At 39.9% G+C, this 17,204-nt stretch overlaps 2 protein-coding genes across 14 annotated transcripts in view; one reads left to right on the top strand and one right to left on the bottom strand.

Annotated features, from left to right (window-relative positions):
* FAM47E (family with sequence similarity 47 member E) overlaps positions 1 to 17,204 on the top strand; it is a 66,742-nt gene that overhangs the window by 7,856 nt on the left and 41,682 nt on the right. For all 12 annotated transcript variants that reach the window (XR_011809329.1, XR_011809321.1, XR_011809328.1 and 9 more), the window contains exon 3: positions 16,000 to 16,092. The gene's annotated coding sequence lies outside the window, so the exon portion shown is untranslated. The remainder of the gene's footprint in view (positions 1 to 15,999; positions 16,093 to 17,204) is intronic.
* Positions 6,135 to 17,189, bottom strand: NAAA (N-acylethanolamine acid amidase). Of its 2 annotated transcripts, none has more exons than XM_027456068.3 (11): positions 16,981 to 17,189; positions 16,517 to 16,681; positions 15,030 to 15,156; positions 14,178 to 14,268; positions 11,928 to 12,004; positions 10,413 to 10,585; positions 9,517 to 9,579; positions 8,865 to 8,931; positions 8,300 to 8,328; positions 7,251 to 7,332; positions 6,135 to 6,442 (listed from the first exon to the last, which is right to left on the bottom strand). In XM_027456068.3, exons 1-10 carry the CDS (start codon positions 17,187 to 17,189, stop codon positions 7,257 to 7,259), a joined length of 1,077 nt encoding a protein of 358 aa, XP_027311869.3. In that variant the 3' UTR covers positions 6,135 to 6,442; positions 7,251 to 7,256. The 2 variants fall into 2 exon arrangements, with proteins under 2 accessions (XP_027311869.3, XP_027311870.3); XM_027456069.3 differs by having other exon boundaries at positions 6,135 to 6,439.

Below are 17,204 nucleotides of genomic sequence, written 5' to 3'. Positions count from 1 at the left end.
AGTCTAAAATAACAATTAGCTATCATAAGAAAATAATCAGCTTTGTGAAATAAATACTGCTTTTCTTCACCTCATGGATCTGCTTGAGTGTGGGGGTGTATTATGCCATCAATTGCTCAGATCCTGGCCAGTATAAAAGGACAGGACAGCCAGACTTTTGTTCACCTCACTGCTGCAGAAAACTCTGTTCAGAGCAAAAGGATCCTGTTTCAAGAATAAGTCAAATTCTGAAACTTCTCACTTTGAGGACAATCAGAATGCCTTTTGTTGTCAGACACATTTCCTCTGAGGGAAGTAAAAAATGTTGGAAAAATAAAACTCCATGGACAACCACCACAGTAGTCCCAGGCTGTATCACATAAGATTTATAAAGATTTTTATTCTGCCCCAGAACTGGAGAGAGGGAGAAAACTGAAAAAGGAAAGGAAGGAAAAAATCGTCTTTAACGATATTAGGTCTGGTGCTAGCACAAAATTTTAAAGGGTTTTGAAGGGTCAGGGCAGCAGAGGCACTTCTTCTCAGCAGGGCAGGGAAAAGCCCTTCCCTTCTCTCACCTCCTGCAGCCCTTTTGCCTACAGATCTGCAGAAAGACTAATTGAAGGAACGTGTCCAGTGTTGTATAAGGTACTTGTGCACGGTGCTTGCTCAGGGGGATGATCCATGCTAAACAAAACATCAGCGCAGAAAGTTTCTAGATAAAAGAAATGCTGAAATTCTTTATCTTGCCCAGAATGCTGAAATGCATAAAGGCATCTTCACATTAACTGGATGATGCAACAGGAAGATAATTTACAATGTCCTTAACAAAATACCAGCCACTCTAGTTTTAGTCTAACAACATTATTGCATATCAGTGTCAAAAGTGGCCTGAAATCACTGCAAATTATGCCAAAATACATCTGGTGCTTTATAGTCTTTTTTTCATAATGCAGGTACTCCGACAACTTTTCAAATTATTAACTACTTAAATGGACAATTGCACAGGAAAAAAATCAGAATCTCTATCATGTAAGGCTCTTACTTGTCACCTCCTATACAGGGAAAATCCCATTTCAGGAAAAACAGATTTTCAAGTTCAGAAACTCTGTGTGTAGACTTATAATTTCTATATGGATTTTCACATAAAGATGTTTTCTCAAAGAGAAATACCTGAAGATTTCACCAAGTATTAGCTCCCCAGAGAAGCAATGATAGGAATGATCCATTCTGTATCAGCAGCTTGCTTTAGAAACAGACATCCCCAATCACCTCCACTTAGTGTGTTCTGGTACACCTGGCAGAGCAGTCAGAAACAGCATGACACGGGCTCCTTTCAGATGAAAGACACCAGAGGACACAATCTGGCTACTAAATAGGAGCTCAGTCCACAGGAGCAGATTCAAGCCAGGCCCAAGAAAAAACTCTGAAGCATGGCTAGTGCGGACAGCTGCTCCTCCACAGCAGAGGTCAACACAGCCTACCTGCCTAGCTTCAAAACCTGATACTACCAGCCTCAAAGAAAGCTGGATGTTTCAACTTTTGATAAAACATGATCTTGGATTTGAGATCACTTCTGGAGAAACAAAATAAAACTTTTCCCCTGAAGAAAAAAAAAAAACGCAAAAAACAACAACAACAACAAAAATACAAGCATTTGTTGTTTGGACAGCTCTACTTTAAACGTGAATTTTGGCCATCTGTACAAGAGGGGTAGTCTGTGTTAGCATACCCTAGGAGCACCTGCAGAGAGCAAGCACAGGCATTAGCACTTACCTACATCTCTGATCTGGTTAACAGGTCTCTCCCAAGCAATTCCTGCAGCTGCAAACTTTTTGTTACCAACAGATTCTTCTGAGGGCCACAGCCTGAGCAAAGGCGTGCAAAGCAATAAACCAGAGAATCCAAAGGAATGATACCTGCTTCAAGGGTGGGTTGAGTGAGAAAGAAATAGAGCTAACCCAACCGCTCAGCACCTCTGATCCTTCCTCATCCATCCCACAGTGAAATATAACCACCCCATACCTAAAACCCTGTTTGCAAGGAAAAGTTGCACTGTAGGAGTCCATAAGGATGCAGCCCGAATGACACGATGAAGTTCAATGGTGGCATCACCTCAAATACAGGCTGTATTAAACAACTAGCTGAGGTAAACAGCGCATCTGTGAAAAAACTGGCTGCCTACTCCTTTCTCACCAAAAACACCACTGAACAAGGCATAGACTCAAGAGCTGCACATAGATACAGGCAACTCACAGATCAATAAAGCTCGGTGCCTCAGCAGAAGACCACAAACACATATTGATGCATATTCCCTGTTCACCAGTTGGCGTTGAAAGGCAGAAGAAACTTCTACGGTCATAGTCCACGTACACCTCCCCAGATATGGGCTAACATACTTCCTTTTGCAACACAGGCTGCTGATCTGTTTAATACTACCCCATGATAAAATAACACATAAAATCCGATAAAGGAAAACTTGTATAAGTCCCTCTGCATCAACAAGAAAGAAGGAAGGAAAGAAAGAAAGAAAACAAACACTCCAAAACAGCAACAACAAAAGCCTAGGTAAATTTCCATGCTTACTGCAAGTATCAACTCTTACAAAATGAAAACCCATGACACCATTTTGAATCAAATTCTACACTCTGTCACATCACTGAGCTCGTCCAGATTACAGACCTGTGCAGAATTTGGGGCTCTACCTACTTGAATCAAAGTCCTGAAAGGAGCAACAAACTACTCCACCATGCAAAGTTAACTCTAAAACAATGCGCTTCCAAAGAAAGACAACACATTCACATGTCATATGCACAACAGAATCCCCACTAGCTTGTAAATTTTACAGACATTTGGATGACCAAGGGAAGAGATGAACAGAATCTAGAAGGCAAAGAGAGGATAAAACAGACTGTTTACTAGGAAGAAAACAGTGAGAGATGCAAAATTGAAACTAATTTTAAGTTCTGCTAGTAGAAAAACTGCAACATGTAGAAAATAATTTTAACAAGAATAAAAATGCTTGCTAGCACCAGGGAAAGTGATGATCCTTCCTTTCCCTCCTAGAGTAAATACCCCTGCTCCACGTGTACGACAGACTAAGCTTTGCTCATAGCTGGAAACAAGACAGTGAAACATGGTTAATTTTACACATGCACTGAACTCTGCACCTGCACAGTTACTGCAGTGCCAAAAAGGAGAATTTCACTTAGAAAAAGTGATCTATGGAAAGGACATTTCACCTCACCAAGTAACTACTGAAGACAAAACAGTTGCAGAGAAAAGAAAAATAAAACTTACCTTGCCACCAATTTCTAGCTTAAGGATTTATTAAAATAAACACAAAAGAAGCTCTCCACTTCTTAAATATTTGTTTGTTTGCTTATATAACCAGCATTCAGTACCCAAAGTGATCAGTAATCTCTGAAGTGATTTACTTGATTACAGATTTAGAAACTCCTCCTGAGATCTAAATGATCAAGTAGGCTGTTCTCTTGGGCATGCAGCAGAAATTGCCATTGCTTTCAGCACCTGCAGCACACAAAATATGCACTGCTCTGCAACAAGTACAGACCCTTCGATTTACTTACTGCACAGTTCTGAGCAGCCTTAAGAATCCTCTCCCATGTGATGCTTAAGAAAGGTTACAGGTCTGAAATGGATTAGGATTACTGAAGAGGATTAGGAATGAGAAAGATGGTACATTGGCTTCTCTCATCTTAAAAGGACCAGTTTGTAAACAGCTTCAAGTTCCCTTTTGTTAAATGCAAATTTCTCAAAGAGAAAAGAAAGAAACATTTCACCTGGTCCCTATGGTGGACTGAAAAATATTTGGGGCTTTATAGCTAGGGAATTTGGACTGCAGAAACAAAAGAATGGACAAAGCAAGGATAACGTAACTTAGTTCTTGTTAATTACTTATCAATTCTAAGTCATGAAGCTGATGGGGCTTGAGAAAGCAGAAAAACTGTTTTATTTCCCAGTCTCTAAAATGTGAACACACAAAGCAGATGAAACGTCAAAGAGAAGGATGACCAGTGAGCAATTCCAATAACTATAAATGATCCTTCTTTTTTTAAAGAACAAACCAGATCCCACAAAAAAAAAACACCTCTCTCAAAACAACCAGTACTACATTTATTGTTTCCTTATATATCCAGCATTGTTTTATTTAAACTGTTTAAAAACCTTTCTGCATTTTTATCAGATTTCAATTCTTAGACAAAAGAAGCTCAACACGTTTCACAGATTATCTTGTTTGTAATATATGTTGTTTAACACTTCGTTTATATTTTTTAGCATGTAATTAAACTAAGACCAGAAAGTTATACATATCCTTCTGCTTAGCAAAATACATATACCTATATCTATATAGGCATAAAGGCTTCATTTTATTGGCAGAGTGTCTGAATGTTTGTTTATAAACTGATAAAATGCAAGGCTTTCAGAAAATATTTTAAAGGAACAAAAGGAAAACAAAATAGATTATTTCAAATCTAGTCTCCCACTTAAAATTCAAAAAACATTTTTTTTTTTCACTAATATGTTCTGTGACTGAGCCTTACCACTTTCTGATCAGCTGAAGAGACAATACAGGAGTGGACAACTGTTTGCTGAATACTCATGGATACCAAATATTTACACACTCCAGATCTGTTTGTACACTTGGAAGCAAACATGTTTGATTCATTTTATAAAGGACTGAGAATCTGGGCACACCGCTGGCAGAAGATAATCAGCCTAACACTGCTGAGGTCAAGAAGGCTATGCAAAATTATTCCTGTGAGGATTGTTTTGCCTTTACTTGTGGGTGGCAGTTACATAAGGAAAACCTGGTGGAATGAGGAGTCAGTGTCTGCTCTGTGGATTAAAGCAACATCATCCTGATATCTCAAAGATATTGTAATTTCCATTATTCACATCCTCTTCCAGAAAACCTCAATTTTTCAGCTTTATCAGTTCTGGTATATGACTACTAACATCATTATACAAACTGGGTCAAGGCAAAGCTGGCAGCTCATTTATCCAGGCAGAAGTAGAGGATGCAGGTAAGTAGGTTACGACACTTAGCCAGACTCAGCGCAAGGAGATAAAGGGACCACATCTCCAGAAGGCTCACTTGGGAACAGTTTGCATAACCGGCACACCAGCACTGCAGATAGCATTGCATATATCTGGAAATGGCTCTCTCACCTAGTGCTACAATCATACCTTCTTCTAGGTAAAATTTTCACAGGCACTCCCCTGAATTTTGTCTGGTAAAGATCCAGACCTCTGCGCTTTATGTGAAGGTATCCATTGCTCTTGACTCCTTAAATCCTGTATTTCTCGGGTGCTTGCAAGAAGTGCCTAATTCACAGTACACAGTCACAGCACAACTAGGCAAAACAAAACAAAAAACCACCTCTGCACTAGAAAAGGGAGTTGTAAAGTTTCTATTGAAGACAGCTTTCAAATATTAAAAAGGAAAACAATCCATTTTCTAATCTCACAACTATTCCATCACAAACTTCTATCATCTATTGTGAGGAAGAAGTCTGTATCATCACATCTCCTTAAATAACTCCTGATTTCTGATGAGTAGCCATATTTCCTCACTTTATACTAAATACAGTCCTTAGACAGACTGAAAATCTGTTTATGGTCCACTACCTTATCTACTGCTATAAGTCAAGTGCTTTCCATATTACCTGGGAACCATCTTAAGACTACATGCCTCTCAGTAATCTTGCATAAGCCTAATAAAAACAGCTGAAGAACTTGTGCACTGGAGAACCATAGCTGAAGAGAAAAGATACTGCCTGCAGTGGTATTCACACCGTGTAGTCATGTTCCTTTGCACTGATGCAGTAACTTTTGTCTTGAGGAAGATCTACGGAGTGCCTCAGGACAGGATGGCCACGGTGATGCAGCTGAACAAAGGCTGAGACAGTCTCACGACCTGCAGCAACCCTGTTCTCTAACTCTTCCAGCTTCCCCAGCACTCAGGCCAATTCTTGCTTGGCACAGCACCTGACCCTGCTGGGCTCACATTCACAGGCCCCATACAAGTCAGAAACAGATGATGACAGTGGTATTATCACCACAGGTCTTCATAAATCAAGCAATCAGCTGTGTATATTTATTTAATTATGTTCAGACCTACATCCCACACAAAATATATTTAGTTTTTATTTATTAGTAAGTACATGAGTACAATCAAATTGCACAACTCTTTCCAAAAACAATAAAAAAACAGTTTTTAGTCATCAACAGCTGCTAGAACATGAATATAATTAAAATAAAATCAATCTTCCTTTACAGTTCATTAACAGTATCATCTGCAACACTTCAAAGAACTAACAAGTCATTATTTCCTGAATGGTTTGCACAATTAGTAAGCCAAAACAACTGTTCTGCATTTGAGTGTGATTTTAAAAGCTTATGCTGGTCTTGGAAAGCTTCAGCTTTTCGCCAGTTTGGTCTGCTGAAATAAACAGATACATAGGTAAATAAGAGAGCATAGGTTTGTATGAAGTTAAAAAAGAAACTAATACTTTAGAATCTCTAAAAGTCCTGCTAAAATCTAATGTCCAATATTAACTGCTATGAATATAATACTAATAATGGTTTAAAAAACTATTCAAACTGAAATGCAGTTTCTTATGGTCCTGCCAAGCCCCCCCACACAACCAGAGTTTCTTGGAATAGAAATGTCTGTAACTTAATATTTTCCTTTGACAACAGCAAAGCCACCACCTGAATCTCTGTGGGAGTTCAATCACTTCAACTTTTTCTGCAAGACCACTGGACAAAACCTGAGGATGCTAATGTTCAGCTGGTTATGAAGGGCTGTTACAAGCTAAGCTTGATTCTTCTTTGTGCCAAGTGCACCAACTTCACCTGCTAGGGTTCACCACTGGCAGGGCTTCCTGTCAAAGTCAGCCACTGGAAGGCATGTGAAATATACCACAGTAGTGGAAATGGTAAAAATAATAGGTAAAATGTTCATATAGCCAACAACTACCTGTAGCTCACCACACCTACCCCTTCCCCTCTGATAAAGTACTTTTCCTCAAACAATCTCCAAGGTTTTTGTAAAGAAAGTCAATACTTAACTCCTATCTCTGAATCAACTAGGGAAGGTATTTACCCAAGGTCAATAAGCAAACCAAGGGAATCAGGAATCCAGACTAGGTCACTTGAATGCCACTGCAGTGCTTTGCCCCTCAATGACCCTTCAGTTGAAATTTTATTTAAGTACAAGTAGCTAGGAGTACCAGCACATTACTTACACCTCTTCACTTCATAGTTCTAATCCATGTCTGGTACTTCTCTGGAAATGCAGCACTCATTACTGTGGTATACACTGTGTTACTGGTAGGGAAAAGAAGAAAACAGTGAGTGAAAAATCATTCCAAAGATGAGAAGATTAATTTAGAAAACTAGCAAAGCAGCAGGACAAATTTTAGTGGAAACAAACTGCTTAGGTACAGAAGTGTTAGGACGAGTGGGAAAGAGACTGATAAAAATGATGGCTGCTGGCACAAGTTTTCACGTTTTTCCTTCCATTTAGTACAGCAAAGAAACAGTATTTCTACATCTGTTTGGATCACTGTATTAAAAAAACGGTATTGCTAATTGTAACAGTCACAAAGATATAATCTTCTCCTTTCCAAATTTCCTCACATTTATAAGAAAGAGGAGAGGAAGTCTTCATACTGACTCTGAAGAACCCATTGCCAAGCTCTAATGTGAGTGACTGATCCAGAGAAGGTACTGAGCTCCATGTAAAAGCAAAGCAAAACAGGATAACCTGCGGAACAATGCAGAACTGTAATGTTATACTGAAATCGGTCTGTTTTAAAAAGCCAGTAAATGGTACCTAAAAACTATGTCCCCATTTACCACTTTTTTTTTTTTTTTCACACATCAAGCAGAGCTAAATCAGAAGCACCAGATAAAGCCATTTCTAGCGTTAACACAAATCCAACCTTTCCAAAAGTCAAAGGCACAAAGGAGTTGGTAAAAAGAACTGTTAAGAAATTACTGCTGTTCATGTAAGCTGTTACTTGTTTCACTACCACAAAGGAACTTCCCATTACCAGACTAAGCCTAACAAAGCACAGTTTCATGGCCAGAGAGACATGAGGAAGATGGCCAGAGAGGAAGAGTTCTGTGAAAGTCTTCAGCACCATCTGCACAAGCAGTAATCTATGCTGGGAAATGACAAGATACTCAAACAGATGTATAGGAAAATCCTGAGGAAATTTGTGATGGCCTTTTAAGTGGCCGAAGGCATGGTAGGGAGGCACTGATTGACATCTCTGAATCTAATACTTACTCATTTAAGACTGGCTTCACTGACAACACCTGTACAGAAAGTTTGAAAATGTGTCATTTCGGTGAAAAGGGAATTAAAATGCTATTTAGAAACAGCAGTAGGATGAAGTTATAAACACAAATAATACAGAAATAAGAATTACTCTTGCTGTGTTTTAAGTATTGGACCATTTCACTAAAAAAAATTCTGAAATACACAAAATTGAAGTTCTCAAAACTAAGTGGTAAATATCACTCTTGTCTAACACTTTAGCTGCCTGCTCTAATATTTATGACTGCGCTTGAACGAGGGAACTGCACGGAGATGATGGTGATGGGATTCATCGCTTACCCTTTCAACTTGGGTTGGCAGACTATTATGAAATGACTACACAGAGAGTTCAGAACCATTTTAATGCACAAACTTGTCAGCCTTAAACTCTCCAGAGGTGGCTGCGTGGCACATCCTTTTCACCATGCCTTCCTTGCATAGCTTTAAAATCACTGACAACCACGTAACCACTTCTGCTTTGAAAGAGTTTCAAGTGAAAGTCTACGTGCCACATTACAGAATTTAAAATAAATACCTGAAAGAGCGTATCAAAATTGATATTCTGCTGTCCAGTAGCATTGAGAGCTTTCATGGCTGGAGTTCTGTGGGAGAACAATGCAATATCATTAAACACAGTTTATTGTTCCAAAGGCTATGAACCACCACTGTGAAGAATTTCCTCAGTGAATGCCTTTAATTTTAAAATGCCTCTTATGGTCTAAAATTATCCACAGTTCTGTGCGACTTAATCTAGACTCACACTGCTGAAGTTACTGTGTTACTACACTGTGAACTCAGAACAAAGGGAATCTGCCAGCAGCTTTTTGCAGACCACACATCCTAAAGACTGTGTGACATCTGCAAGTCTCTCAATAGTGCCATCAAATACAGGATTTAGATTCCCAGTGAAAATGTAATTTTTACTAAACTTTATATGGAAATGTTTGATACACAGTATATCCTTGCTGCTTCTCACCTTGCATGCCATTCAATGCCACACAGACTTTCCTCTGGCACGTGTCATTGTCACTCCTAGCTTATCTGTTCCCATTCAAGTGGCATTCCAGAAACTGAACAAACTGCCTGCTCAGCAAGCTAACACCTGCTCAGAGAAGAAAACACCCAAGACTCTAAGCTTTTTAAAAATGGAAGCGATATCTCACTGCAGAGGTCTAAACTAAATTTACCTTCGGTCGTCAAAAGGAGGAGGGGTAGTCCAATGGTCATAATTTGTCTCCACACGAAACCACCTGTCATGTAACACACAAGCAAGCAAACAAAAGGTGCATCAGCAGGTAATTAACGAAAGTTGAGAATCAGTATTTCTGTACTGCCCAAAGGAAAAAAAGTTCCCTCAAAAGCCTCTACCCTGTGTCTCTTGCAAATCCAAGGGATCCTATACATATAGCAGCCTTTACCATAAGCTACTGAACGCAAATGAAAAAGGAGTGACCTCTTGAACTGCTAATGGCAAAACTACTACTGACTAGGAAAAAAGTAAGATTAGATCTTTAAAGAGATAATTAGAGAAAGGATTATGTGCACACGCTGTAGCCTGCAGCGTTCCACTTGGAGTACACAGAGCCAACAGGCCATCTGGCTGTTGCCAAGCCAGCACTTACTAACTGACAGCAATCAAGTTCCATTTTGTCACTGCAGGGCAACTATTAAGGATCTCCTTCATTTATCAAGCAGCTGATTTCACAAAAATCACAGAAACAATTAGTTTTGAGCCTTCAACCCTTCTACCACGCTGTGAGAAAACTAACTTGGGAGCACTGAATTTAATCATACAATACTTGGCAGACAACCCTCAAAATCTTGCCCTCAATGTGCCCTCAAATCTTGTCTCCTTTGAAATCTATCTAAAAAATAAATACATACAGATGCTTTTTTGATGCTCTGGACTACCCCAATCTGACAAGGCAGTGTGATGCCTTCCCAGGAAGGGACTGGGGTTCCTTTCTGAGGCTCCCAAGCTTTCCCTTCTCAACATTGGTAAGAGATGGGCCTGGATCTCTAAAGAAAGCTGTATCACTTAAGAGGGAGTATGAAAAAAAAACAAAACATTTTGTGTACTTACGCTCCACTTAAAGGATCAAGAGGCCACAGGTCAGCTGGCCCTCTTCTATTCCTCGTTATGACCATGCCTTCTTTGGGTGATACACCTCCTACAATATAGTAAACTTCAGCAATGATGGGAATGCCAGCTAGTCTGAGAACAGCTGACTGAAAGTCCTCTGCTCTGCTCAGGGTCTAGTGCAAAAAGGAGAGCACAATGAAACAAAATTTGCAAAGCACAGTCAAGCACAAAGTAAGCACTGAGACACCTGAAAAAGCACAACAGTCGCAGCTTTGTTGCAAACTGCAATCAACTCTAAGGTGCTATTTGAAGATACCTCTTTGAAAACATTTCTGTGATTTTAGCTCGTGATTTTAGCACAAGAACATGAAATGAGTGACTAGCAACAGACCTCATTAATCCCAGCTTTGCAAATACACAAAGTAAATATACATACATGCATATACACATGTACACACACACATGTATACGGTGAAAAAAGATGAAAAATCTGCCATTGAAGAGATAAAGGCATGTCAACACTCTGCCAGTTCAATCCTCAAAGTTTTTCAACTTGCAAAATGGGACAGAGATGGGATGAGGAGGAAAAAAAAAAAGTACTGCATCATTGTCTTGCCTTTAGTTTAAGATGATTTTGATAACAATGGAGAAGCAGTGGCATTGCTCACATCAAGCCTTCCTTTTCTTGCCATAACCACACGACTAACCTAGTATGAACTGGTAACTCCACCACAGTGAAGCTACTATTTACAGGCATAGGGCCACAGTCTACTGAAGTACTTCTTTAAAAATCAGTGCTGTGAAGGAACTAAAGCCAAATATGGAGAACAAACATAAAGCAAAAGTGCTCTCAATTGTTTTAAACAATTAGTTATTTCTGACAGCAGCGCTGCAGCTAGTAGTAGGCAAGTCATGGCCTCAGGTCACAACTCAAACTCAAAAAATGACAATAATGAGGTCTCCAGTAAACATTCCAGCTCTGCAGGGAGGTTTTTACTTACAAAAGATAGCATTCATGTTTGCTATAATTCATAAATCGGAGAAGCATCAAACCTGTTTTATCCTAGCAGCTATACTAATACAACATTCATTAAAAGTGCTATACAAAACACCAGTCTAACTCCTGCCACTCACCAGTGAGCTCTCTATCTTTAATAAGGGAAATTATCAAATGTAATAAAACAACCATGGGTTCATATGTCTACTATCTGAGAGTACAGCTGCTCAATTTGCTAAATTACTACATCCCTCACAGCTAGCTGAGATCCTCCCTTGGAAGGAAGTCTTTGCACAGATACTCAGATTTTTGGCAGGGATCAGAGATCGTCCCCCTGAAGGGCTGGAATTGCCTTTATCAAACATGTTGCAGATTATTTGGGGATAATACCTATCCGCCCTTATAAAATATAATCTCACCAATTTATTCAATTTTCTGTGAAAAAAGTCAAATTTACTAGGGGTCTGCAAATTGAAACGACATCACTGAAATCTGAGAATATAACGTAGTGCACTTACATCTCGGACGAGCCAGCTGACAGGGTAATTTCGATTCAGAAAAGCAGCTATTGCATTTTCCCACCAGCTACCACCCGCTGGAAAAAAAGAAAAAAAAACAAACTATTGCACATACACGTTACTTACACTGTAAAATCTATCCTCCTCATCTTCCTTTCTTTTCCACGTCCCATCTCTAGCTCTGCAATCTTACCCTCTACTCGATTAGAAACTCTTAATCTGTAGATTAAAAGATTTACAGCAATAGAACTCTCAACCAGTCTGAAAGGTTTCAGTCAGAAAACATGCTCAGAAGTTAAAGATCTCTGTTTCAGTGCTACCATCAGTACTTCAGGACTCCCTTTCTTTCAGCCTATAGTGATTCCAGCATCAGCTTCAACAATTTCACTTCCAAGAATCCAACAAAGAGCTACAGAGAGATCACGCTGCTGAGAAGGGCCACAATAAACAGAACATCTGTTTACTGTGCTCTTTGTGTAACTTAGAACAGAAGTTCTCAAGCAAATCACTGTAGGACCCATAATGTGAACAAGAAGTAGAGGATCCGATACCAGCATTAACAAAAGTGAAAGGTATTTAGCTCTTTAGAGAAAATACGCAGTACTTCTCAGAACTTGCAAGTGCTAGCACTTTAAATCAAGAACTCAGCATTGATAATTTACTAGCTTCTCAATTTTTCATCATTTTTTATTCATAGCTGAGTGCTGAGCATGGAAGAGTCAAAGGTTGCCCTAAGAGGAAGTAACACTTTGCAACACGCGTTGCCCAAAAGACTGCAAGTCTATTGATATGATTTGTTAGTCTACATCTGTCAGCTCAAATATTAGCATAAATCATCTCATTGTTCGTCTTACTGAACTCCTACAACAAGAATTACACTGAAATCTTAAAGTAACTAAAAAAGGGGAAAAAAGAAAAAAAAAAGAGGTAGTAATAGTGATTGTGTGTTTTCAGGAAAAATTAGGAGAACCAAGAAAAACAGGACAACTTTATACTTTTTTTTAATGCCCAAACAAGAAAAAGGCAACAGAAATAATATCTGCTATTTGAGAGACCTTCACCCTAATTTAAAGTCACCTCCCTTCCCAGCCAGACTGCACAAGTTTATTTCCTCAAATTTCATTTCAGTTGTATGGTGACAGACAGACAAACAAGCAGTCAGTAACAACCGATTTACAGGACCGCAGCATGTGTTGAGTGAATTATTATTGTCTATAATAAAAAAGCAACTGAAACAAAGGCATGCAGGTTGGTGACATCACATCAGCTCCTGATGGACAAGAGGGGCCCATCTCACACAAACGTTTGCAGCACTTGATTCCAGTATTTTAATCAGGAAAAAATAATGAGCTTGTGCATGGACTAACGCATCTCACCGTGGTCTCAGATGATCTTTGCACACTGCTGAGATACGTTATAGAGAACAGAACAGCCTGGTTTTGTCCCCAGGACATGCTCACTTTGGTCTGCAAGACCGAATCAAGCCGTTTTGCAAAGATTCAGTACATTTAAGACTCTTATGTCCAAGCTGATTTTAGTACAAATTAAGAGCAGTTAGCATCTCTCAGTATTGGCCCAAGATGATCCAGTTTTGAAAGGATTAAATAATTACACTATCATCAGAAGCAGGCTTTTAAAAAATACAAATATCAACTATGGAAACAATCTAGAGAATCTTAATATTGCAAGAAAGCAGAATTAACAAAGGAAGCAGGAATCAAAAGGCACACGTGCTCCTCACCAGAGTCCCTAATTACAGAGATAATGAATATGTATATAATTCTCTGTCTTCCTCTTCTCTTCTGATCCTTTCATTCAAGCTGTCTTATGTGGACAGAGAAAAATGGGATATAGGGAAAGGAAGAGAGAACAAGGAAAGTGACAGTTTATTTGCTATACAAGGCTCCCTTTTTGTCTCAGCACCTACTCTGTCATCTCTCATTGTGTCTCTCGGACAGATCACAAGATCTTTCTCTTACTGCCTCCTCCTACTCTGTCTCCTCTGACACTTTTCAAGCTCAGATGACACTGCTGATAAACAAATGCCTCTCTCCCCTGTAGCAGCCAAAAACTGGCAGCACGTGTGCTTTCGTCTCCCGAGGGCCAGAGAAGTCATTCAGTTTCATCTCCTTTCTGGCAGACCTAACAGTATTTTTCCCTCTTAGAGAATGTGACAGAAGAGCTGGAAGAGGCAACAATCAACTGAAATAGTATACATGTTGTCAAGTGTGGAAGACGGATTTTTTTTACCTCGTTCATCACCAGAGACTGTGAACTTGTGTGGACTTTGTCCAGTCCATAAGCCTACGTAACCAAGAAATGTGGTTCCTTGATATGCTATCTGAAACCAAGAAACATACAGTATTTTAGCATTCTGGAACTAAGCACTTTTTGAAATACAAGCAACATTCCAAAACAGCATCCTGTACTTTTTCCTGTGACTTTCATATATTGTTTTGGAAATACCTTTAAAACTCTTTGCCTTAAATTATAATAAACCTTGCAAAGTAAATGATAAAAAGACTCACAATACACTGCATTTCATCTGTTAACGATCACCAACAGCTACAAAAATTTTGTTCAAGTTAGCAAGGGACCAAGTAAGAAACAAAGAATTCTGTATTTGCAAAAAGGACAAATGAATATTAAGAAAATGAAACTAATGAGAACTGCACTAGCAACTAGTTCATTTTAGACAATATTCATCTAAAACATACACATTGGTCAATAAAATTAACAAGGCTTTAGAAAAGGGACAAAAAGTTGGTCCCTGCCAAAACTGCTCTCTTTTCTACATTCTGTAGTACTTCCTTTTTTTTAATGCCTTGGCATTTTCTTCTTTTATCATCTCCTTCCAAATAATGATCTTGACACACTAGATTGCAGTTTTATTTGTTCCGCTAACTGGAGGTCCAGAAAACAAGACAAAAAACAGCACTCATCCCACATTCCTAGAAAGAGGGACTGTGGTGCTCTGATAATTCAGTAAACTTGCGTTGGGAACCATATATCTCAGATTAAATGCTGCTGCCTGTGCAGCTGTACAACCACACAGCATTGCTTCACAGAATACCACCCAGCCACACCACCCACAGTTCATACCTGTCCACTTTTTATAAACTGCACATCAATTGTAATTTTACTTAATATATCTACAAAGTCATAATCCAGGTTCCGACCATGGTAAATGTTTCCTTTTTCATCCTGAGCGACAATACTAGTACAGAACCTTTAAAAAAAAAGAGATAAAATTATTTTGTAAAAAGCTACGACAACACTTTCAACATTACAGTCTAGTTGAGCTAGCACAACATTTCAGGAGTAACTGAGTTTATTTTCTTCTAAGTACTTTACACATGGAAGCATCCAAATAAGAGCTCACATTACATCATTAACACTTGCAATACACAACCTCAAAGAATAGTCTCGCCTTATACTTTTTCATATAATTTCACACAGCCTTCACTTTCAGTTTAAAGGAAAAAGAAAAGTATGAGAAAGTTTGACAGTGTCCTGTACAAGTCATGCACAATATTCACAAGGTAAAGACTTTCCAGAGAGCCTGGCATACAAAACTGTACAATATTTAACTTAAGACATCACACCTGACTTAGAAAGTCAAAATCCCTGCTACTGTCTATATCAGGTCAGATATAGCAGACCAAGCAGGAACCATGATTTCCACTTGGGAAAAATGTCATTATTTCAAAACTTACTTTTTCTAAATCAAGATGAAAAGCCAACAGCAAAAAATGTCCACAGAGTATCAGTTTGAAACTTTTTTTAATTTCCTTTTTTACTAATTATAGATTGTTTGATTTCTGTCTGGACCCTGATTATATTTTGATTACAGTTAGGTTAAATGTTCAAACAAAATCTTTTCAGTTTGGAAACTGATTACTTTTAAAGCATTGACAATTTCAACAGCAGTCTAACTTCTCTTGGACAGGAAGTGTGCTAAAACTCATTTTTCAGTAATAGTTTCACTTTCATGGAAACAATTTTTAATAAGTACGTTGTTCAAGAAGTATGCTGTTGCACAATGATCTTAGATATATGTTTTATCACTTAGGTTGCCCTGTGTGGAATCAAGAGTCGGATTCAATGACCCACATGGATCCCTTCCAACTCAGGATACTCCGTAATTCTGTAATTGAATTAGCAGGTAATTCACAACTTATTTTATCTGAAGTTTTAAGTTTGTCATCCTAGTGATACACAGCACTGTCTGTTAAAATTGTAAAGGTAAAGAAAAGTTGCAGACTTGTAGTTTGCGCCTGGTTGCTGTTCATTCTGGAGCATTGTTAGAGCCGAGAAACTTAAAATTTCTTAGGTCTTATGGGGGCTCAGGATGATGAGCACGCTCTGTGAGATATGAAGAACTAGCGTTTAAAAGGCTATCTTATTGGGTATGCTGCTCTGTACCTCATTCAAATCAGCGTGCAAACTGCCACCCAACTGAACATCAGAAATGGCATCAGATCAAACAGCGTGATTTATCTGCCGTATCTTTATCTGCCTTGTCAGATACTGAGCTAAAATGAATCTGTGTCCACGTCTGTCAGGTTCTATTACTCTCAGTCACTTACGCGGTGGATTCATAGGCGAAGTTAAGCAGAACTCCGTCACCCAAACTGATTCCCAGGGCTTTGCACAGCCCCAGGATTTCCCCTGCGAAGGGCTGCGGCATGAAGGACTCCAGCTCTGCCGCAATTGGCTGAATAACTTCGTGGACCCATTTTGGCACGGTTTCACTGCAAAACACGCTCAAGGCATTAGCTACCTATTAGCTGAGAAGGAGACAAAAAGGTTGGCAACTTTTGCTCCACCGAGTGCCTGTCCCAGACCGAGACCAGCCGTGCCGGGTGACACCGACCGCTTAGCACCCGTGCCCGCATCCCTCACTGCACCTCACTGCCTTTCCACGCATCCCCCGAGAACCCTGCACAGCCCAGGCGATTTGGGGGCAATTCGGAGCCCTTCATCCCCCTCCCATCTGTCCCCGCCACCCCCCCCGGTCCCGAGGAGGGTCCCCCCGCCGCCCCACACTCACTCGATGACCCGGGCGACGGCGGCGCGCAGGAAGGCGGGCTCGAAGTGCCTCAGCACCGGCAGCCACCGCTCCTCGGCGGGGCTGTCCAGGCTCACATTGCACAGCAGCGGGGCCGTCCCGGGGCCCCCCGCCGCCGCTGTCCCGCACAGCACCACCACCACGACCACCACCAGCAGCAGCCGGGAGCCCCACGCCGCTGCCCGCCCCATGCTGCCTGCAGCGGC

Source organism: Anas platyrhynchos, chromosome 4, assembly GCF_047663525.1.
Source record: "Anas platyrhynchos isolate ZD024472 breed Pekin duck chromosome 4, IASCAAS_PekinDuck_T2T, whole genome shotgun sequence".
NCBI lineage: Eukaryota > Metazoa > Chordata > Aves > Anseriformes > Anatidae > Anas > Anas platyrhynchos.
This window is presented reverse-complemented; position numbering and strand designations above follow the sequence as displayed.

Bases quoted from the DNA above. Each gene is read 5' to 3' on its own strand.
- NAAA (XM_027456068.3), bottom strand. From the start codon at position 17,189: ATGGGGCGGGCAGCGGCGTGGGGCTCCCGGCTGCTGCTGGTGGTGGTC. The intron at 16,682-16,980 runs GTGAGTGTGGGG...CGTGTTTTGCAG, and splicing joins GCCGTCGCCCGGGTCATCGA to TGAAACCGTGCCAAAATGGG. The intron at 12,005-14,177 runs GTAAAAAAAATC...CTTTTTTTCCAG, and splicing joins AGTCTCTGGTGATGAACGAG to CGGGTGGTAGCTGGTGGGAA.